The sequence below is a fragment of the Balaenoptera musculus genome, chromosome 2 (assembly GCF_009873245.2).
Source record: "Balaenoptera musculus isolate JJ_BM4_2016_0621 chromosome 2, mBalMus1.pri.v3, whole genome shotgun sequence".
NCBI lineage: Eukaryota > Metazoa > Chordata > Mammalia > Artiodactyla > Balaenopteridae > Balaenoptera > Balaenoptera musculus.
The window spans coordinates 142,322,294-142,346,270 of NC_045786.1; the positions used below are offsets into that span (position 1 = coordinate 142,322,294).

General features: G+C 42.8%; 1 protein-coding gene across 2 annotated transcripts in view; it reads left to right on the forward strand.

Moving 5' to 3' along the window:
- RAD51B (RAD51 paralog B) overlaps positions 1–23,977 on the forward strand; it is a 613,215-nt gene that overhangs the window by 435,743 nt on the left and 153,495 nt on the right. For both annotated transcript variants that reach the window (XM_036840996.1, XM_036840990.1), the window contains one exon: positions 19,416–19,512. In XM_036840996.1, the coding sequence (XP_036696891.1) occupies positions 19,416–19,512 (97 nt within the window). The remainder of the gene's footprint in view (positions 1–19,415; positions 19,513–23,977) is intronic.

The following is a 23,977-nucleotide window of genomic DNA, read 5'->3' on the forward strand; positions in this document are numbered from 1 at the left end:
CCAGTAGCCGTGGTTTTGGGAGATGGTGATGTCTCCAGGGTTCTGTCAGCTTCTACTTGCTTCTGTGAGAGACGCCTTTTCCCAGCTCTGCTCCTCATTTGTGGTGTGAGTCTCAGCAAGACATTTCACCTCAACCAAACCCTCCAGCTGTACGACCCAGATGGGAATCCATGCTTCATCTTGCCAGGTGACCCTGGCCAAATTATTCAAGTGGAGAATAAGACTCACTGTGTCTTATTCTCCACTGTTGTAAATTAACAAGTACAGGGAAATAAAAATAGACTGTTGTCACACCACAGGGTTTTGCGAGGATTGAATGAGCTATTACATATAAGGGCACTTTAAAAGTACTCAGTAATGTTTATTATTATGTTTCTTTATAAAAAATGTTGAAATATTCTACTACTATTTTAAGTTTATGAGCATTCCTTTATTTAGAAAGCTCTGGGACTTCAGCTTCTGCCCCTAGTGCCCTGTGGGGTCCCGAAAGCACCTGATGAAGAATATATTTGCTTGAACAGAGCCACAGGGGTCCACTACATCTTCCTGGAAGTGGCCAAACACGGGTGCCTCTCCATTGTTTAGTTTAATGTAGGGAAATAATAGGGGTTAACTGGGTTGGTATGAAAGAGCTCAAGGTAGTGTGGTGAGGACCCTGAAGCTGGGGCAGCTCCTGGAGGGGGGGCTGCTAGCCAGAGTCAGGCAGTCTGGCAAGGTGGGCTTTACCTGCTTGTCTGGCCTCGGCCCGAGTTTCGACCCAGAGCTTATCACACTCAGGAGGACGTGGCCCTGTTCTCGGGCCCAGAGCTCACAGGGACTGAGGTATAAAAGCAGAATGCCAAATTATTCATTTTAAAATGAAAAAGAAAGCTGTTCTGTGCATTGGAGAGGCACGCCTGTCTAGCTAGCATGTTTCTCCTTCAAGGCAGGTTAAATGAGAAAACGAATTATTGGAAGGTTACTTGATAAGTACAGAATTGATCATAAAGGGGTTAAGTGATTCAGCTGGTTATGGTATCAGGAACTGTTAGCTTGCTGCACCCATCTCCATAGTCCGGCTCTCCCTGTCAGGTGATCTGTGTGCTTCCGGGAGTTGCATGCACTGGGGCCCCTGGCAGCCCTAGTTGGGTTTGGAATCAGTGCTGGCGCCATTTGTTTCTCTGACTATCCTTTTTTTTTTAATCGAAGTATAGTTAATTTACAATGTTGTGTTAGGTTCAAGTGTACAGCAAAGTGATTCAGTTATACACACACACACACATATAACACACACACACACGCATATTCTTTTTCAGATTCTTTTCCATTATAGGTTATTACAAGATACTGAGTATAGTTCCCTGTGCTATTCAGTAGGTCCTTGTTTACTTATGTTTTGTATAGTAGTTTGTATCTGCTAATCTCAAACTTCTAATTTCTCTCTCTCCCTCTACCTCCCACGATCCCCTCTGGTAACCATAAGTTTGTTTTCTATGTCTGTGAGTAGATTTCTGTTTTGTAAATAAGTTCATTTGTATCATTTTTTTTAGATTCCACATGTAAGTGATATCATATGATATTTGCCTTTCTCTGTCTGACTTAACTTCACTTAATATGATAATCTCTAGGTCCATCCATGTTGCTGCAAATGGCATTATTTCATTCTTTTTATGGCCGAGTAGTATTTCATTGTATATATGCACCACATCTTCTTTATCCATTCCTCTGTCCATGGACATTTAGGTTGCTTCCATGTCTTGGCTATTGTAAATAGTGCTGCTATGAACAATAGGGTGCATGTATCTTTTCAAATTCGAATTTTCTCAGGGTATATGCCCAGGAGCGGGATTGCTGGATCATATGGTAGTTCTATTTTTAGTTTCTAGGGGAACCTCCATACTGTTCTCCGTAGTGGCTGCACCAATTTACATTCCCACCAACAGTGCAAGAGGGTTCCCTTTTCTCCACACCATCTCCAGCATTTATTGTTTGTAGACTTTTTGATGATGGCCATTCTGACTGGTGTGAGGTGATACCTCATTGTAATTTTGATGTGCATTTCTCTAATAATTAGTGATGTTGAGCATCTTTTCATGTGCCTGTTGGTCATCTGTATGTCTTCTTTGGTGAAATGACTATTTAGGTCTTCTGCCTCTCACTATCCTTTCTATTAATTTTTGACTGATGAACTTCCTCCCCATGTCATTCTGATGTATGTTTTAATTTATATTTTGTCTTTCATCAAGGTACAACATGCATATAGTTTTATAAATCTAATAATCATATAGTCCTTATACTGAAAAACAGCATGTCCCTGCCCCATGTCCGCTTCTCCCCTTTGATTCTTACTTTCTGGAAGCAGCCACTTTCAAATCATCGTACCATGATTGTGTTTCCTTCCTTCCTTGTTGATTCTGCTAGTTACCTCCATATTTCTAAACGATATACTTGAATTTCTATTTTTGATTTTTCCATTGAAGATGATGTCTGTGGAAATGACCATTGAGCACTTATTCACTCTTCCCCTCTTTCCAGTATGGTTATATCTTAATATTTAGTTAAAACCATATTTAACATTTACGTTATTGTGACAATGTAAGTATTCATGGCGAGCTACTAAAATGTACCATTATTATGTTTCCTTCCTCCCTTCCTTTTTTCCTTCCTCCCTCCTTCCCTCCCTGGTATGTATTTTTAATTTTGTCTCCGGAACATATTTCTCCATCCACTCTCCCTCTTTACATTGGTAAGGGCATTGGAAACCATAACTGCTATGCCTTCAGCACACCTAGCAAAATGAACAATTCATTAATATCCTCTACTACCCAGCCCATATTCAAATGTCCCTGATTGTCTCAAAGATGTCCTTTTATAGTTGTTTAGTTTGAATAAAGATCTAAATAAGGTCTACAAATTGTATTTGGTTGTTATATTTCCTTACTTATAATCTACAGCACCGCACCCCCCCCCACCCCCCGCTGTATTTGTGACATTGATTTGTTGGAGAAATTGGATGTAGAATGCCGCACGTTCTAGTGATTGGCTGGTGGCTTCGTCATGGTGCTGTTTAACTTGTTCTTCGATATCTTATAAACTAGTGGTTGTTAGATTAGGATTTAGATTTTTTTTAGGCAAAAATATTCTATAGGTAGTGCTGTATACTTCCTATTTTATCATCGTAAGGCAATAATGTCTGGTTGTACCACCTTTAATGGTGATCAAATAGATCAGTGTATTCAGATGGTGGTACTCTGATCATTCCATTGCCAAGTTCCCTATCAACTTTTGACCTAATGGTTCACCTGATGAACATCCATTGATGATTATTGCCTAGATCCATTATTTTATGGAGCACATAATCTATCCTTTTGTTGTGTGATTCTGCTTTGAGCCAAGAAGTGCTGATTACGTAGTTTAACCCCAGAGGGTCATCTTATTTGCCTTATTTCCAAGTCTAGGTTGGGGTCAGGGGGACATCTCTGTGACCCTCATGTACTATCAAATAAGTGACTAAATTTTCATGAAAGCAACATGCTTATATGTTGTATTGGTTACTGTTTTTATTTGAACCTTAGTTGAGCTTTGCTGTTGGCTTAGAAAACATAAACAGAAAAGTGGAAAACTTTGTCAGTCATAGTGAAAAGTAACTGGCAGGAAAAAGATAGTTTTTTTTTTTTTTAAAGAAGTGGAACAAATCAGAGGACTCTGCTTTGGCTCATAATGCCTTTTTTCTCCAGGGTAGGAAAACTCTGAAATCTAATGGGGTCTCTTCTGCCTGTGAGGGAATTGGAGGGAAACTACCAGGACAGACTCTGATGACACACAGTCATTTGAGGACTTTTTGGTTATTGTTTTGTTTTAGTTTTTACTCCACTAGTTTGCTAAGAAGTCTTTCATAAAGATTTTTCCTAAACCCCGTTGCATATGAATTTAGGGCTTTTCCTTTCCTCTGTAATGGGGCCTGGTACCCTTTGATGTGTTTTAGCAGAATTTAGCTTCTAAATACAGTTTGAAACTTAGCTTTACAGTTTGAAACACACACACACACACACACGTACACACACGTACACACATGCCCTTGACTCTCTCGACTGACAAACGGTATTATTTCTTTACTGCAAGAACCTGTCCTGTAGGAACCAAGTTCAGTGGCAGGATGATACTGTGGAGACACCTTGCATCTCCTTCCTGAAAGGTCGGGATGTGCAGACCTCAGAAGCTTCATGATGAGGGGAAGTTTTCTCCAGTGTCTCTTGGCTGAGGGGCCTGTTTCCATTTTTTCAAAGATCTCCTTTTAAAGACAGGTGAATTCCTGGTGTAAATGTCTGGTCTGTTATTGTAGAAAGATGCAGATTGGTTACCTTTTGAGTGACTCCTGTATTCCAGAGTTTAAGGCCCTCCTCTGAAATATTCTGCAGATCCAAATTTTTACAATACTGGGGCCTCTTCTACCATTTGGAATAACCTTTTACATAACTTTCAATGACTAAATGATGCCCATCTTTCAAGCCCCAGATCAAATGACACTTGCCCTGAGTCCCCCAGTGAGAAGTCATCTCTCCACATCTTCTAGACTCCTGTAGCTCTCTCTTTTCATCCTTCTCATGACAAGGATTATTTATTTGCTCCCTTTCATTCTAGTTTGTTCACCTACTCATGTTACTTCTCCTTTTTAACAGGAAAATATCAGTCTCATCTTTTTGTTTGGACCATAGTTGGTATTTAAGAAATATTTTATTAACATTTTAAATTTTAATAATTAAATAAATTACTTGAGTAATCTTATTTTGTCAGATATCCAGCTTATATTTCAACTATGCTTCAGAGATCTGTAGGGGAATATGTCAGTCTGATGTAGAGCCAGATTTTTTATTTCAGAAGAGGGAAGGAAAGAATGTGTAGAGGAATTAACATGGAGCTTGGAGATTCAAGACCCACCTGTACCACTTCAGAGCCATTGCTTTAGAGCCATTGGTAGGTATGTCACTAGGGGCCCTACCTGGTAACTTGAAGATCTGTAGCCAAAGTCACCCAAGACTTATTTAAGATTTAGTTCTTTAGAAAGAGGGAAGAAAGGGCTGTATAGATTTATGAGCAGTGGTAGATGGTACAGGGGTGGGGTCTTGGGCTCTCAAAGCCCTGCAAGGTAGTGCAGGCCAGGGCAAGGAGGTCTGGGAGGGTTTCCACTCTAGCTGTGCTGGGAAGGATGAGTGCACAAAGTCCATGGGGTACCTAGATCAGAGAGAAGATGGTGAGGCCTGCGGTGGGATGCCCTAATTATATACTTGATTCTTTAACCTCCTTGCCGTCTTGCCCTGAACCTACCTAGTCCCAGATATGGCTTTCTCTTGCTTCCGCTGTCCTCTCTTGGGAACTCCTTGGCTGAATTAATGAATGGGACCACTTCTGATAAACCATAACCAGCACTTACAATGAGCCTCTCATTAGTAATGGAGGACTACCCTCAGAGAGACCATGGAGGCTCTAACACTATATAAGATAGTCATCTCTGTAGAGAAAAGACGTGAAGCCAAGATCCCATTGGACTGGGCATCACAACTTCACAAGCAGCTCATACTTGTTTCAGAAAGACACTGAGACCCAGCTTTCTCATGGTTGTCATTCCTTTACCATCTGTCTGCCTCTCTTTGCGAGGTGTGCTCCCTATCAGGGTCAAGGAATGTAAAGAGCATGGGATTTGGAGTCAGCAGACCTGGGTTTGGGTCCATTTATATGCTGTAAACTATAGGCCACTCACTTTTCCTCTCTGATGTGGAAGGAGATGTAATACCTACCTTATCACTAGATGGTAAGGAGATTCAGATGAGATTTTATAAAGAATTCTTCCCCATTAACAAGCTATTTCAAAAGCTACATTTTGCCACGGGTGAGAATCAAAGCCATGTTATGGTCTAATGGCTCTTCTTTTTATTAGTGTAAGCAATTCCCTACACCTCTTGGCACCTTGCTTTCCTCTCCTGTGAAATGGGCAAGAATATCGATACTAGTTGTCTAGAGAAGGAACTTACCTGGAGTCGAAAATGTGCAAGGTAGACATAGGACTGGTGAGTTACCGTTATGCTGTTTCCAATACTACCGATTTCATCTCTTCCAACAGGATTTAGAATGCCATAATAGTTTTCTTGGTGTCATGCTTGAATTTGATGTATCTGGTTGAAAGAGTGGTTTTGGAGTCACATAGGCATAGCTGCTTGCTGTAAGCTAGGCACGTTATTAAATACATTTATCCTTAAGGTGGAAGAATAATGTCACCTACCTCATAGGATTGCCATGAGGACTGAGGAGGTTATGTAAATAGGGCATTGAGTGAGGTATTTGGCACCCAGTGGGGACTCAGCCCTGGACTATATATTGCTCTTCAGTTTTTACCTTCATCAAATAGCATTTATTAAAAATTCCAAATAAGGCTTGGTACTAGGTGCTTTTACTTTAAATAATAGGGTGCTAAGGGAAGGTCAGGTTGGGGTGAAAGGGCTGAGGGAGACCGTTTGTATTTGTTTGTTTGTTTTATAATAAACAGTAGTAATATCTCCTCTCCTTCCCCGGTCCTGAGCCTGCTGAGTCACTGTTCCAGCCTCTCGTCCCCATGGTCTCTGGCTGTGTCTATGGAATACAGCAAAACCCACAAGAAACCAGCACTAATAAATGGCAGATCATTTTGAGGGATTTTTGTTTGCGTTCCTGTGCTTGCTCTCCTGGCGAGATAGGAAACCTTTAATAAGACTTTTCCTAAATTATGCTGCATGTGAAATGTGGATTTTTTTTTTCCCCTCTGTTCTCCTAACAAATGACCATTTCATGAGGTTTCTTTTCATTTTTTTTCCGTCTTCTTTCCTGCTTCTCAGTACATTCCACAAAGAGCTTATTCCTCTGCTGGTTACTGATTGATGGTTCTACTCTGTGTGCCCTTTAATTTTGCAATAAACCAACAAGGAGTTGAGACCACAAACTTAAAGAGGATTGACTTATTTATTTGAGTGGATTCACTGGAGCGACGGCAGGTTTAGTCATTTCAGTGTGGTCCTGGGGAGGGCAGGAGGAGTCCATGAGAAGGAACACTGTGTTGTCAATAACCAGACAGAAGAGAGCTTGCTTGGCCTCCCATTCCTGGGCCCGCGTTCTCAGCAGTGATCCCTCCCAGGCCTTGATGGGAGCAGGAAGTCTTCCACGAGACTCGCCCACAGCTCCAGGATCCTGAATTCAGTGGGACTCCAGATATATGGAAATGACAGCCACCACCCACAGGTCCTGTGTCCTTCTTTGCAAAAGGATCATGATGCACCTTAAAGGGCTGCAGGAATAGCCACAAACCTGCCGAGGTCACCAGTCCTTTCAGGCCTAGCCTCTTGGCTGGATGACTTCAAAGACCCAGAACAAACCTCTGCCCCTACTACCTCCATCCCAGCTGTGTCCTCACCGTAAAACTGGGGCCTCCAGGATGCAGAGGCACTAATACACTTCATGAATTGATTACCAAACATGTTAAGAATCAGTTCGTTGTTTCTCACTTAGTACCACCCTGGCATGGAGTAACCAGTCTGAAAATAGATGCAAACATCATTTCAAGTAGGCAAATAACAAACTTCTTTTTTTTTTTAATTATTTATTTTTGGCTGCATTGGGTCTTCATTGCTGTGTGCGGGCTGTCTCTAGTTGCAGCGAGCGGCGGCTACTCTTTGTTGTGGTGCGCGGGCTGCTTATTGCGGTGGCTTCTCTTGTTGCAGAGCACGGGCTCTAGGCACGCGGGCTTCAGTAGTTGTGGCACACGGGCTCTGTAGTTGTGGCTTTTGGGCTCTAGAGCGCAGGCTCAGTAGTTGTGGTGCACGGGCTTAGTTGCTCCGCGGCATGTGGGATCTTCCCGGACCAGGGCTCGAACCCGTGTCCCCCTGCATTGGCAGGCGGATCCCCAACCACTGTGCCACCAGGGAAGCCCTAACAAACTTCTTGAATGACTCACATGGATCCTCAGTAAACTAAAGATAGCCCTTGTAGGGTATTTAAAAACATAAACTATAATGGAAAAGAATCCAGAAAAGAATATGTATATAACTGAATCACTTTGCTGTACACCAGAAACTAACACAACATTGTCAGTCAACTATACTTCAATTTAAAAAAAAATGAAGAAAGTAAAAAAAAAAAAACAACCATAGATACTATTATCATTTAGATTTAAGGATTGCTCCCTACCCGGTGCTGCTCTCTACGAGTTGAAGTGAAGCTGGAAAGACAAATGCCTAAATGGAATTTGTCCCAGCTGTGAACTCCTATTCTAGATCCCGATGTTGTTTGTGGCTCTACCACTTTTAACCAGCTAACTGCCTGTTCTTATTCTGCTCTTATGTGGCAACCTTTCTTCTGAAACTCTTGTCATCGCATTTTAGCAGAAGTGAAAATATTAGCAAAGGGGTTAGTGGCCAAGACAGAAATAGACTCCAGGAGTCTGTGTCCTTTCTCTTGCCATACCTGACAGAGCATGGTTCCTCCCTGGCCTGAAGACTCAATGTTTCCAACTCTACCAGACAGCAATCTAACAGTCAACTGGTTTCTTCTTGCTACTGAAAGTTTGTCTTATTCTTAAATGTTTTGAACAGTTTTCCTTTACATGTGATTTTGCATTAAACAGCACAGAACTTGGTCAGTCTGATGTCAGCAAATGCCTTGCTCTGAAGAAATTAATCAACACAGATCCACAAGGCTGTGAGTTTTCACGTTGAGAGCCTTTTATGTGGTAGAACCAGTGTAGGCTACAGGGCCAGACAGATCTGGTTTGAATCCGGCTCTTCTACGTGCTATTTGGTCTGAGAAAATTGCTCAACTTCTGTAAACCTCAGTTTCCTCATCTTCAAAACGAAGATAATAATGTTTACTCCACTGAGGTGTGAGGATGAAATGAGCTAATGCATGTAAAGTACTTGGTACAGGGTCTGATACATAGGAAGTGCTCAGTAGATGTTAGTTTCCCCTCTTCTCCCTTCCCTCCTTTAGAAACACATAAAATCTCATAACATTTACACTGTAGGTAGAAAGATAAGAATAACACAGATGACATAACTAGAGAAAAATTCTCGTACTGAATTACTTGGTACTGATTCTAGAGTGGGACTATCCAGAACTGAGAAGTCAGTGGCAGCCAGCATAGTTAGGAAACATTTCATGGAAGAGGTAAGATTTGAACTGGCCCCGGAAAGGTGGAAACTTAAAGAAGAGTAAAGGAGGATATTTCAGACTGGGGCACTTAGCCCGAGTGAGCGAACCACGAGAGATACAGAGATAGAATATAGAGGTCTCAAGCCTCAGTTTTTTCACTGGGAAAACTGAAGTGGATAGAATAAAGAGCTAATATTTATTAGGCACCTGTTAGGTATTAGGCACTGTCTTAAGTGCTTTATATGCCAACTCATTTATCCCCACAATAGCTATGATTGTTGTCCCAATTACAGAGTTGAAGAAAGGCAGAGAGAGATTAAGTATCCTACCTGATGAAACTATCCAGCCAGTAGGTGGTAGAACTGAGATAGAAACACAGGAGGTTTGACTGCAGAGCCCACCCTTCTAACACACAACAGGTGCCTCAGTTATTTTTCAGCTTCCCTCACTACGTAGTTAGGGTCAGCTAAGACCATTCTGTGAACAAACTCTGAAAAATATAAAGTATCATACTCGTGGAAAATGGCATGATCGTTCTTGTTAATGACGTCAGATGAGAGGTGAACATGATGATAGGTGAACAACTGAAAGTGAGGAAGGAAGGATTTCAGGATGGCACTCACGTGATATTGGGCAAGTTTAGCAGCACATGTGCCTCACCATCCTCTGTAGCAACTTGGAGGTCTGACACCACCTCACATTTCCTCTTGGGTCGGTGCTCCAGGTGGCCAGTCCCAAGCCACCAGAGTGGGTATTGGAGACTGCAAACCTATTTGTCATCTGGCACTGAGTGTGATCTGCCCCTGGCCAGGGTATCTGTTTTATGGGCCTATAGCCTGTGATCGGTAGTTGGCTTGTTAGTTGCCATGATGGGAGACCTCCACTCCAAGGGCATTGCCATGGAAGGAAGTCCGTTCCTACTCACCATGTAAATATTTAGCCGTTTTAATGTATTTGTTCTGGGCCTATTCTTCTTGTGTCTCTCCTATGTTGACTCTGTTTAATCGAAGTTGATTATTGTTTGCTTTTACTGATATCATGTATTTAAGTATAGACCTAGACAACATTGCTTCAGCTCCCAACCTCCCCCCACCTTTTGTTTTTAAATAACACCTTACACAATATCCCTTCCTTGAGGACGTCAAATAAATAGTTTTGTTCAAGAGCATATCTGATGAGGCTGCTGCCTTGGAAATTTGTTCCTAGGCAGACCTTTTGACCTCCTTTTGAACAGATAGTGAGTGACCTTTGCTCCCATTTTATGCCACAGATTCACTCTGGAGATAGAGTTGAATGCACACATCCAGTGACTGAGTTTGGAGAGCCCTTGGTTAGGCTGCCATTTGCCTCCGTGAAATAGAGAAACAAGGAGTCAGACCACTGTTGGCACATCCCCCTTTGGAGGTTTCTCAGAGGCCCCTCTGGGCTTCAGCTCCGCCCTCCTGTGAGCCACTAACGGTGTGGTGGGGCTGGAGAGTAGCCAGGTCGGTGTTTATCAGGCTGGACTCCCCCGAGAACCGTATTTTCAGATTCCCAGGGAGCAAGTGACTCAACAGAAGTGTTTTCTTGGTCTCGAATGAGTCTAAGGAGGGGAAATCAGTTAATAGCAGCCGTCTGTGATGGACAGATCACAAAGCTGTGTCTTTCTAATCCTCTTTGCAAATCAAAGGGAGGGGAATCCCCAGAGGCCAGGCGTACACGTGAATAGAAAGCACCACCAAGTAACAAAAACACCTAAAAAGGTCAGCAGAAACTCAGGGGGTTGCTGGAAATTCACCTCCCCTGCCTTTTTGTGGGGCTCAGTGGGCAGTAAGGGTGTGGGCGAAGACAACCAAACAAACTGTACACAGAAGCCACTCGGCCACGGGAAAGGTACAGTGCAGTGAAGGGTAGTAGGAAGGTTTCTTCCATGTCCGTGAACCTCAGAGTCATCTGACAATTGGCCTTGTTCTTTTCCAAGCCCTGACTGACCAGAGACTTTTTTGTCCCTGTGCTAACTGCAGAACTGCCCACAGTTGGAGTATGCACCATTTGAAGCCACTGTGAGTGCACGGTCGCAGTTCACCAGTGGTGCGTGTTGTTTCCTGCAGTGGGCCTCACATCACTGACAGGATGCTGCCGAGGTTGGGTTGAAGGTGGAAACAGCACACCAGCCTGCTGTTTGTGGCCCCATTACAGCTGTCGCCCCATCTGAGGCCCGGAACCAACACGTGTTAACCTCAGCCCCACTGGGGCCAGTGGAACAGCGAGCCGACAGTGGAACCTGAGTGCTTCACGCCTACATCTACGGCACAATAGCTGCCGGCCCAGGGTTTCCACTACATCCTCTTGCATGCGTACCCCGGGAGAAGTAGGCCAAGGAGAAAGCCACCCTGTGGTGCCGCGCTGTTTGCTTGTGTGTTTCTTTTGGCCAAAATGGCAGACACAGTTCTACCTCAATGCATTGTCTCTAAACGGTGGCCGAGGCAATGGCTACAATGAGGTGGAAGCAGTATTATTATCCATCCCTTTGTGATTGAGTGAGTGTGTATTTGTGCAAAGCCGAGGAGATTCTTTTCTCTTCCTCCATCTATGTTGCCTCATACTGGGCCAATATCTTCTTTAAGGACTCTCCTACTAGCTTTACCTGTGAATTTCACAATGAAATCTACAACAGAGGTTTGTTTCTTCAGGTCTGTTATAAGAGGTGTGGATTTTATCAAGATTGAAAGTATCCTCACCATAAACACAAAATTATTTAAAGTTATCTCCCTTATTCTTTTTTCCCCTCCTATCTTCCTCAGGCACTGCCAATTGGTTCTATGTAGGATGGATTTCCTAAGGTTGGACATGATGAGAATCAATGATAGTGGTGGAATTTTAAGTACAACACTAGTACTAACGTGGTTTGAAACATTTTTCATAGAGGGCTGCTACCTTTATGGTCATAATACACTCATTTTCTTCATGTCTTTTATGGACTCACTCTTAGGTACGGAGAGGTTAGGAGCCTTTCCCAAAATTGCACAGCAGGTTAGTGACAGAGCCAGAAATAAAAGGCAGGCTTCCTAACTTCCACAATAATGTTTTCTTCAAGCCAAATTGAAGTTTGGTCCTTTTACCACAAATATTTCGAAAGGAAAATCCCCCATAGCCTTTCAGATTTTCCCAGAAAACAGTTGTCACGCAGACCTTCAAGATGGCAATAGCAGGCTGGGATACTAAACCCCTATCAGTTCTTTATTCTAGAGCTGACAGTTGATATTCTCTGGGCTGAAGCTAAAGAAAAACGGTTTTTTTTTTCATAATGGAATGATTTATAATTTTCCAGAGCTTGGCAAAACTAAGCCAGTGAATAGGAAAACCAGATTTGTGATACTCAGACTCCAAAATATTTGGTCTGACTTTTCCTCAAATATTGGATATTTCCTTTCAAAGCTGGAAGTGACCAGAAGGGAGGAGGTGGGGAATAGTCAGGGGAGAGGTGTGAGTCTGCGAGTATAGCTGTCTACACCTGCTTTTGGGGGGAGTTACCCTGTTCCCACACTGCACCCAGAGCACCCCTCTCGCTCTTCTTGGCCTTCTACCTCTGCCTCTCGCCCTCGCCTGTTTTCTTCTCCCCATCCCCCATTTCCCTCCGACTCCCGGCTCCTATTCAGCAGATGGGTTGGGGCAGACACCGTCATGGTTGGGAAGCATGAGGAGAGGATGGTGAAAACCACTCCAGGGCCTTTCTCTCAAGCCTTGGTGATGAAAGGACTCAATGAACCTTACCAATTTCTCACAGGAAAATTCCGGCCTCTGTCTCCTTAAGAGCAAGACATTCAGTAACCCTTAACCGAACCAGGATTAAAACTCAGAATTTCTGACTTATTCAAGGCCTGTGTTTAGATAGAAAGGCTCCATCACTGTCGTACCTGGCAATTAGGATCATTTTAGATACCAAAAGTAACATTTTAAAAAAGTGTACCTTAAGCAGATAGATCGTTTTTTTTATACTGAAATAATATTGGTATAAAAATAAGATCTTACGGAAAAATCCGAACAAACTTTTTGGCCAACCCAATAATAATAACTATGCCTTCAAAACCTATGAAAAGCAGAGCCCTGTCATATTGTTTTTTTTCGTATTTGGAGAAAGGTTTGGTTACAGTCACTTTATTTTTTTTCATTGAAGTGTAGTTGATTTACAATATTGTGTTAGTTTCAGGTGTACAGCAAAGCGATTCGGTTATACATCTATATATGTGCATACATGTATATTCTTTTACAAAAAATTCTGTTCCATTACAGTTCAGAGCCCTGTCAATCTGAGAGTGCTAGATTTGACAGCAGGTAGGCAGTTTGGGGGCAGAGGCAGCCCTGAGGTCTCTCTCTGTCACTCAACTGATGCCCTTTCTCTGGCTGGCCAGGTTATCCAGTGGGCTGCCTGTTTCCTTGGGAGCTGTGAGTATCAGGACAATCACCGCACCTAGCCCTTCAGGCCTAGTTAAAGTGGTCTTGAGACTTCTCTGATTCTCTGTGTTAGGCTGTAGCAGGTCTCTAGCAGGGAATGGGCGGGAGGGAGGAGAAAGCAGACGTCCTTCTGGGCATAAAAATGCCCCCGAGATGCCTGAGGTTGCCTCGTGATTCCTCTAGCCCAGGAATCCTTAAACTCTGTCGCACCAAGGACATGAAGAGCTTTAGTTTTCAAGCCTCCTATGGGTTTCGGAAGTGACAAGCCACATGCATCTGAAGCCACCGAAAGCCACTAAAAAGACTGGCAGAATTCAGCTAGGATTGCCTCAAATGCTTGACACTTTCGTAGAAGCTGAAGCTACTTGGTTTATGGTTATTTATTAACGTCAGAGTATGAAAGGACTCTTGTCACAAGATTGGGCTTGTTACAAGGTAGCATTTTCATAATCTTTTAATGTATTTCTAGGTGTTAGATCCCTTTGTTCGTTACTTATATTAGATTGAGTTCTGGAGACCAGGGCATCGAGGCCTGGACCTGCCCGTGGCTCTGGGCAGAGAGTTCCTGGCTCTCCTTTCCTCTGCCCAGTGCTGTCTTAGGAGGGAGAGTGGGCAGGGAGGCCTGCAGACCCCCTTTCTTATCTAGACTATTAATCTCAGGCAGATGACTCTAGTTCACTCCCTGGAAGGCGGGGATTATAAAATTTGCCTCTCATCTGCCCCCACAGAAAGCTGAATGAGGGCATGTGCCATATTCTTAGGTCCTTAAAAGAATCTGACTCATAAATATTGAGTTATTGTTTTGTTGACCATGAATCTCTCTTCTGCTGACCGAACAGGGCCAGATATCCCATTCCAACTTATTCTATTCCTGATTGACCACAAACTCCCTCTTTGTCACCTCCCAAGGGTCAAATAAAAGGAGGCTCTTTATCAAAAGCTGGACCCTTAGGCCTGACAGCTCCCCACTTTGATTTCTCCAGGGCTGTCCCACTTTCTCTTCTCTCCACCATTTTCCACTGGGCTGGAATATACTAAGTGTCTGCTCATGGAGCTCCCAGCAGAGATTCTTCTTTAATACTTCAATGTAGGGTAGATCAGACTAGACGCATACAGAGGCCCCTTAAGGCAGGATTTATTTTGGACCAGGAGCAGGAGGCATGCATGGGGTGTGGGTATAGCCTAAATTAGTCTGGTCCTAGCGTAGCTGAAGAAAGATGTGCCAGCTGAAGGCAGGTGGTCCACAATGGACACAGAGATCAGTGGAGAGTCAGGCTCAATTGGTCAGTGGACTCCAGCTCACCAGTCCCCTGACCCTGGAGGCTGACGCTTCTTCTGACCAGTGTATTCTGCTCCTTCCCCCTTAACCTCTAGCTATTTGCTTTCGGAAGCTGCCTTTTTGATACTTAGTGGAAAAGAGTCATATGTTTTTGTTTGTTTGTGTGTTGGCTAGGTTTTCATCCCCAGGACCTTCTGCCTTCTGACCAAAATGACATTCATTCCCAACCATCAACCATCTGCCTTACTAGTTCTTCTGGTCTTTGACTGCTTCCTGTTTTCCCATCTCCTCTCTAGCTTATAAGAGAAGCCCTGCTCTCTCTGAAGGCAGGGCCTATTAGGTTATTTATGAATCTGTACTCTGAAGTTTCTTCTTCTTTGAGAGCTTCATTGTTCCCTTGAACTGAGCTTAGGTGTTGAACTACAGTACACAGAAGGGTCGAGTAGGATGCATTTAGGGAAGTTGAATGATGCAAGGGAAACTTAGAACCCAGGGGCAAACGTAGGATTCCCCCCCCCCATTTTGCCTTGGAAGGGGAGCACTAAAAATGAGACTCAAGGTATATGTGACATGATATGAGGAGTCATTTCCTATTCATGTGTACCTGAAGCATCCTACAACCTGCCGGCTTTGCAAGGAAGCCCTGGGAGTAAGTGGTCTCCCCATATACAAAGTTGCATACAAAGCCCAATGTAGAGGGCTGCCTGTTTCCCCTCAGTAGGTAGATGGTCTTCTCTTGCCTGAAGAGTAAACTAAGCTGAATTCCATTTTCTCCTGGCTTCAGATGTAAAGATGTAATCACTACCATCGAAAAAACAAAAGCAAAATTTCCCTAGTCCAAGAATCTCACTCCAGCCTTTGGATTTGAAATTGATGGTAGTAGCAGGAAGGGGGATGGGGTGTGTTGTATGTTTTTTTAAAAATGGGATTTATTTATTTATTTATTTATTTATTTATTTATTTATGGCTGTATTGGGTCTTCGTTTCTGTGCGAGGGCTTTCTCTAGTTGCGGCAAGCGGGGGGCCACTCTTCATCGCGGTGTGCGGGCCTCTCACCATCGCGGCCTCTCTTGTTGCGGAGCACAGGCTCCAGACGCGCAGGCTCAGTAATTGTGGCTCACGGGCCCAGTTGCTCCGCGGCATGTGGGATCTTCCCAAACCAGGGCTCAAACCCGTGTCCCCTGCATTGGCAGGCAGATTCTCAACCACTGCGCCACCAGGGAAGCCCCTGTATGTTTTTAATAAGTCATACTTTTAGAGAAATGGCAAAAATAGCATGCACTTTCAATTAAATTTGTATGCGTTTTGAGCATATCACCGGCAAATATTTGTTCTTTGTCATCAGTGTACTATATGTTGTACAAAAGGGAATCAGGCATGGGTTTTCTTTCTAAACAAGCAAGGTGTAAAATCAGCAACGACAATGATGGAGGTTAACATTTAAGCATTTCCCATTGGCCAGGCACTATGCTCAGGACTTTATATGCTTTATCCAGTTTAACCCTCAAAACCCTGTGAGTTAAGAATTATACCCAGAGAGTTGTGAAACTTGCTCAACATCACATAGTTAGTAAGTGGTGGAACCCAGGATGTGAACTCATGTTAGTTTGACTGCAAAGCCCTCAGCCTAATCATTGTGCACACTGCGCTCTTGCACAAATTTAGTACCAAGTGTCGGAAGCCTTCATCTTTCCAGTGGAGCAAAGCAGCCCGAAAGACCCTCTAAAGTGTCAGTCAGAACTCATTTTCGGAAAGCAGATAGCGTTAAGACTCTGTTTATAACGTGTAATAGTATTTGATAAGTTATTTTAGGAGTGTAGTTTTCACGTCTCCAGTTTGCCTCAGAGGACAACACATCTGTAGGCCTCTGCCCAAGTCATGATTATTTGTAATCAATGCTATTTGGAAATATTTCCATTTTATCATTTTGCTGACCACAGATTTAGAAAATCACAACAGTTCAGCAAGAGCAACCCCCTGAGTTTGGTTGCTATGTATCCCTTCAGCAATTTGGCTTTCAGACTCAATAAAAAGGGAGTGGATTATTAGCAAAACCACTTAGGAGCTTGTTCTTTTGCCATTGGAGAGTGCAAATGGTTTCTTCTCCATCTACTCTTGCGATTGGAAGTGGCACTGGGGGTGGGTATCTTTGGAGGCACATCTGTAGTTTGGTTTTAGGCTCAGCAGGGTATCATCTTATTAGCTATGTACAATAAAGCCATCATCTCAGTATAAGTTTCCATTGTAGGACCAGGGAAATAACAATACAATTGAGAAAAAGTGGTCTGAATATCTTAGTAAATGTCTTATCTTTTAACTTGCAAGTTTCTAGAGAAGGCACACAGAGCCTTCACCTCTTTATTTTCCCCTGTGTACATGGTGACATGCTTTGCATGGTTGGTATTCAATAATTATTTTTCTCATTACTGTTACTATATCACTAGTGTTCTCGTCATTTTCACCAAACCACCTTTTAGAAGAATTCCCCCCAAAATAGAGCTTACATGTCTAGATCTCCTGAAGCTTCACTTTTTTTTTTTTTTAAACTATGACAGATACATTATTTTCTTCACTGGTAGAAAAATCACGTGGTATTCTCAAAACAATGCCGGTTTCTTACTGGCCTTGCTTTAAATAATTACTATCGTTTTCTTACTGAGATTTTTACACAAATTCTTTGCAACTAAGTAAAGCTTAGGAAGGACTAAGACCAGTGGAAATGATCAGGTACTGAAGTATATCCTGATGTAGAAAATTGTGATTTCATGTTCTGTTGTTAGATCCAATTATCTGAAGCATGTGGCATATACTTTATTAGTAATTTATTAACCTATATAACATTCTTCTGAAGGAAATAATAGCAACAACAATGGCTTACATTTACTGGATATTTATCACGTGCCAGACACTATATTAAATACCTTACATTGATTATCTCATTCAATTCTCATAACAGTTCTATAAGATAGGTGTTATTTTACCTATGAATAGATGAAGCTCAAAGATTCAAGTAACTTTCCCAAAGTTCACAGTGTCACAGTCAGAATTTGAACCCAGTTTTATTGAACTCCAAAGCCTGTACCCTATATAATAAAGAGGAAAATGAACATAATTCCTTATTCTGGCTCCTGAATATGAGTATTTATTTCTTAAAAGAGCAGGCTATTATTTGGCCATTTCCAGCCATTTTAATTGAAAGACTTATCATATGTGATTCTTACCAGTCCAGATGAAAATGAGCAATACAAAAGAATAGGAAGGATAGGATTAGCAAATACTCAGTGGAATACTGCAATATCCGGTCATCACTGCAGAGTAGCTGGGGATTCACACGAGCCTAGTTGACACACAAAGACCTTGGACAGGCTGTCTTTGTTAATAGAGTACTTCATTTCTTTACCTGACCCTGCCATCGTGCTCCCCTCTCAGCCCCCAATTAAGCTGCCATTGGCATAGGATTTATAACGTGTCATTGGTCCATTCAAGAGACAGTGACAGAGGTGTGGCTGAAAAGCTGGACAATAAAGAATGGAGACAATTTCCATTTCTGCTCCAATCAGGGTGGCAGCAAAACCATAGCTGACCCTTGAGACAGACCACGACGATTTGGCTAGTTGCATATTCCAGGTACCAAATGCCTAGTTTTCAGAAGTTACGTTTCCTCTGAGGTACCAAGATGGTTCACCAAGGTGCCCACGATGGGAACACCTCAAATCTTGGGAAATGATTGTGACGTTAGTCTTGCTGCGGTTTTCCAGGAGAGAATCTGTGTTTTGTTCTTCCTTTAGGTTTCTAAACAATAGAGTAAATTTTATAAATGAGGATTTTTAAGGAAAAGAATAATTTCTTGATGGAACCACATGTAAAAATATTGTGTGGAAATAAATCATGTGGATTAGGTAATTTTACAGTCCTTTCTAGGAATGTTAAATGTTATGAACTTTATTTGTATAGGTTGGATTCTATTAATTTGTGTTTTAAATACATAGTGAGACTTTGGAATTCTTTTGTTAGAATTCGACTTACTGAAAAGAAGAAGAGTGCTATTCCTTGAGAGATGAATTTTATTCTAATTTCACAAATTTGGAAATAAAATTCTGACTTTCTAGTTAACAAGGGAAGAAGCCCCAGGCATCCAGATGTTAAATTATTGCTTTTCTTCAGTGCTAGTCATATTGTATGTTGTGAATATAATTTAAAAATGATAAAATGTGCATGTATTCATCTTAATTCTCTGGTTGGCCTTCTATTATTCAGGTAATATGGCGACACTTCTCTGTCCCAATTTACTCAACATTTAGAAAGAATTGATTAGTGGTTTAAGCTCTGAAAAAAGTCAGTCTGTTTCCTCGGTCTTCTGTGATTTGAGTGACCTAGAGGCTTTGCCAGATAGTTCTGGCCTAAAGATAAAACTGATGAAAGTCAGAGCTGGGGTTTTCCTACCTGCGTACTTATCAGTCTTCCCCTAAACCACAGCCTTTTGATAGCTCTAATAATTAATTTGGTCTTCTCTCTTCTCCCTTCCCTCCGCCTTCTCCTTGTCTGTTCACAGGTTATCTTGACGAATCAAATTACAACCCATCTGAGTGGAGCCCTAGCTTCTCAGGCAGACCTGGTGTCTCCAGCTGATGATTTGTCCCTGTCTGAAGGTAAGGGATCTGTCTTAGAGGGGCTGAAACTTGACACTGACATACAGCTCTGCCACCGCCTCTCTGCCTTCTGCTGAGAACTGAGACACACAGCTAACAGGCCCTGGCCAGTGAACCCAGCCGGAGCCTGGCGATATAGGCTTGGCCACCTTTCCTGGCATCTGATCCCTTATATTTGGAGAGTGTGTTTGCTCTGTCTCTATAAGTGAGCTTCCTTTCTCACCTGAGTGAATCATCTTCACAGGCGTCTATCACCTCCACCTGAGGCTCGTCACTCCTCTGTAGGTTCTTTTGGGTCCCTCAGTATGAGGGCTGGTGAACTGCTAAATGACTTTGTTTTTGAGACTGATGCTCAAATGTTGGCTTTACCCATGGTCCCACAGCAATTTAACCTTTTGTTTGTGCTGGGTACTTTTGGACTGGCTAAAAGTGTACACCAGGATCATGTACTGGAGATGTGGCGTTCCCAATCAGCTTTACAGAAGGATTAAGAAAAACTAGCCACGTTGGTAAATCTGCAAAATTTTCTCCACCCTCCCATGCTAACAAAGGTCAGACTGGCTCTGGTTTATGTAGCTAGGGGAATTACACCACTGAGCCAGTGGGTGGTTTCTAGTTTTACTGAAAGTTCTTACTTGACATTTCTGAGTTCTGCTAGTTGTAGTCTGATTTCTTTCAGGGCAGAATGCTGTGGGCCTGGGTGGATGAGCATAGCTGTTCCAGGCCCCTCTGCACTTTCCATTTTCTGAGAATTATTCGTGATGGAATATATGGGGTCCTCTAGGGCTAGCAAGGCTCCTAACTGCCCAGGTGGTTTTCCATGGATTGGCCTTGGTTTATGGTCTCAAAAATTTCAAGGAGCACATCCCTGCTTCTCAGCAGTGTTTTTCAGAGTGAACACGAATTACTTATTTATAACAACTGTAGAGTGCTCTGTGTACCCTATTTCCACACTCAGTGATGCATTGTCTCTCCCGCTGAAAAGCTGAATCGTCAATTTTCGTTCCCTCCAGACACTTCTTTCATCATCAAGTCTACTTGGTTGTCCTTTCCAAATATATCTGTCCCCTCTTTTTTGTAAGTTGTGTTGTGATCAGCTGACTTATTAAAAACTCACACTTGGATTATGTTAATAAATTCCAAAATGGCCTTCCCAACTCCAGCCTCTACCACTTGCATCTTACACTACCAAATTAAACTTCCCCATTTCTGGCTTCACTGTGTCACTGTGTCACTCTCCTACTCAGGAATCTTGAAATTGTTTTAGCCCATTTCCTGAGAATGGGCAAAAATCAACAAGCTGATTTTAAAATATTCAGGAATTTGTGGCTTGTTAGCTTGCAGTCAACCAGGGTGGAAGTATTTACACCATGGAAATCAGCAAATGCTGAAAATCAGGGTTTTTTTCTTTTCTCTTGTGTGGATCAGTTTCCCCAAAAATACGCTAGATTAAGTTGATGCTTCTTAACTCTTTGTCCTTTCTTTCCTCTTCACCCTCTGTGAAACTCCTCCAGCAAGTATGCTGACCTTCTGCCTGCTCTCCTGAGCCCTGGCTCCGTGCCTCTGCAGACAGCTCACCCTGTTAGAACAGCATTTCCCTTTTTCACTCCTACCTCTTCTTTTCTTCCCAAATCCCCCCACTCCTTCGAGGTTTATTTAAAGACCACCTCTTCACGTATGGACACCAAGGGGGGAAAATGGTGGTGGGGGGGTTGGTGGTGTGATGAACTGGGAGATTGGGGTTGACATATATACGCTAATATGTATAAAATGGATAACTAATAAGAACCTGCTGTATAAAAAATAAATAAAATAAAATTCAAAAAACAAAAGACCACCTCTTCCACAAAACCTCCTTGCCTGTTCCAGTCTGCCTTGGTCTCACTCTCTCTTCTTCCTCTGTGGCCCTTCTACCAGATCAGCAATAGACAGAAAAGATTAAGAAAAAAAAAAAATTAACTTTTCATGGTTTCCCCACCAGATTAAGGCCACAGACTCTCTTGTATTCTTTTTGTATCCATGTTGTGCCTGAGTGACCAGCAAAGTTCTAGGCACATAGTAGGCAGTAAATAAATGCTGAACCAATACCATAGTAAATGCTTTGTAACAACAGTGAACCATGAGAATCACATAAAGACCTATGAACGTGATTAAAAATTATTATTATAAGTATTACACACATACACATTTATTCAGTTCCAAGGAGGAGACCAGATGAGAATATCTTGTTTCCTTATCTGAAAACCAATAAGTAAGAGTACTTTTCTTTGTCCTGGCTTCCTGGTTTATCTCAAGCAAAGAAGAGGAGCAAAACAGATATAAAGGAAATTGCTTTGTGGCTGCAGTGTAACCGCTTCAAAAAAATGGCAAAGTCCTGTTCATGGCCAAGGGAGAGCTACCAGCTCATCCGTAGACAACTTTTTCTTATTATGAAACCCAAGGGAGAATGGAAGCAGTTGAGTTTTCTAGATCTTTTCCTTCCATAGCTAAGCAGATAAAGAGTCTATAGAATTTTTTTTTCTGAAGCCTATAATGAAGTTCCTTACCAGTGAATGAAAAAAAAAAAATTTCTTAGAACACTTATACCTATTCAAATATATTGCAGTGGTTGTTAATGTTGCTATGATTAAAATGTATAAATCTCTCTGTTGTTGTTGTAAGCATGCGTTGTATCATCAGCTTTGCCCTTGTGTTATTAACTCTGTGATCTTGGGCAGCTCTTTTAATCACTTTGGGCCGCAGTTTTTTCTGTTAAATGACAGATTGGTTGAATATAAGATGGCTGAAGTCTTTTCTAGCTCTAACTCTGTAAGACTGTGATGTGGGTCTGAAGGTCAGGAGCGTTCACTCGGTGATGGGGTTTTAAAATTCTGATTTACAGGGTGGGAAGAGTGACCTTGTCGTCCTAGATTAAACATAATGGAAAGGATCCTCGGAAATCTTAGCACTGATACATCGGCATACCTCTAACAGCCCCCTCTCCCCATACTGCTGTCTCTCTCTCTCTCTCTCTGTGAACACTTCTGGGCTTGTCTGTCTGTCTCTTGCTCTCTCTACCTCTCTGCCACACAAACATGTACACGAGAAGTGTGTGCAAGCCGGTGAGAGTGAGAAACACACTGTGATGGGCTGAGCCCAAGGCTCACCCTGTCCTGTAATAGATTTCAGCTGCAAGAGCAGAGGGCATGGCTTAAACAGCGCTCCCTTGAAAACAGTTGCGGGGTGAGAACAAGCGACCGAGAGCAGCTAGTGAGAAAATGATCTGAGTTGACCCGAGAGAAGTACCCAGCAGGGGCTGATGCGGGGAAATGAAGTTCCTTCTTCTCTGACTCAGAGCAGGGGATACGAGTGACCTGGCCCAACTGAGAGATCTCTTCCACACCAGCGGATCCTGTACTATTAATATCTGCCAGCTGCAGGCCCAGAGCATCCCCCTGCTGAGATCAAAAGAGTTCCTATCTTAGCTGGAACAAGGTCATCTGCACAGGGCTGTAAAAGCGAGCCCTGGCTGGCTGCGGGGACCTCGACGGGGGAGGAGAAGGCAGGAGATGGGGAGGTGTTCTCTCACGCTCCTTTAATCTCGGCTGACCAGCTGTTGCCCTCCCAGTGTTTGTAAAGTTGAGAGTTCTTTGTTTTTGTGTTGCTGGGGCTTTTTTTCCTTATTAAATTTGTGCCTGGGTTGTTGCTTGGATTATGTAGACCCACGTTCACTGCTAGGGTCCACGGTCTGATTCCCTTCGAGGATTCATTCCCCCAGTGAATTATTCAGCTCCCAGTGGGAGAGCCAAAGAAGGGAGAAGTGGGCACCAGAGGACTCTCCCGACATTGCTCCTACCCATAAGCTTTGTGTCCTGGGAAGGCATGAGAGGGCAAATGGAATTTTTCCTATTTAGTTAAAATAACTCCTCATATGTGCAAGTGTGCTTGTCAATTTTCAGCATGCCTTTCACAAACATTCTTTTCTTCATGTGGGGGAATGGACCGGCTGAGACTTATGCAAATTGACCAAAGTTATATTGTGAACCCAAGGGCAGAAATCAGGATTTTTGACTTTATGATCTACATTGTTCTTGACCAGGCACCGTGAGTCAAACTATTTTCTTCTTCGGTGTTTTGCTCTGTTGACAGAAACTCAGGCATGTAGGTTATTATGAAGTTCAGTGTCTGGTTACTTACTAGGTTATTGTGACTGTTCTGTGACCAAGGACATGTTTCTTAGATGCCCTTGACATTTCTTCCTGGTGGTCATCGAAGATGCCAAGGATGATGGGATCTCAGTCATAGAGAACACCTCTTTGCCTCTAGTGATCGGTAGAGAAAGGATCTAACAGTCCAGCTGGCCTAAGACACCAGGTCCTATTCTCAGGTCACCCGGGATTTGAGCAGAAAGGACTGGCTGAGCCCCCATCCACCCAGGCACAGTTGGTAGGTGAGACTGACGTGCGGTGACAGTGGGCCCTGTGCA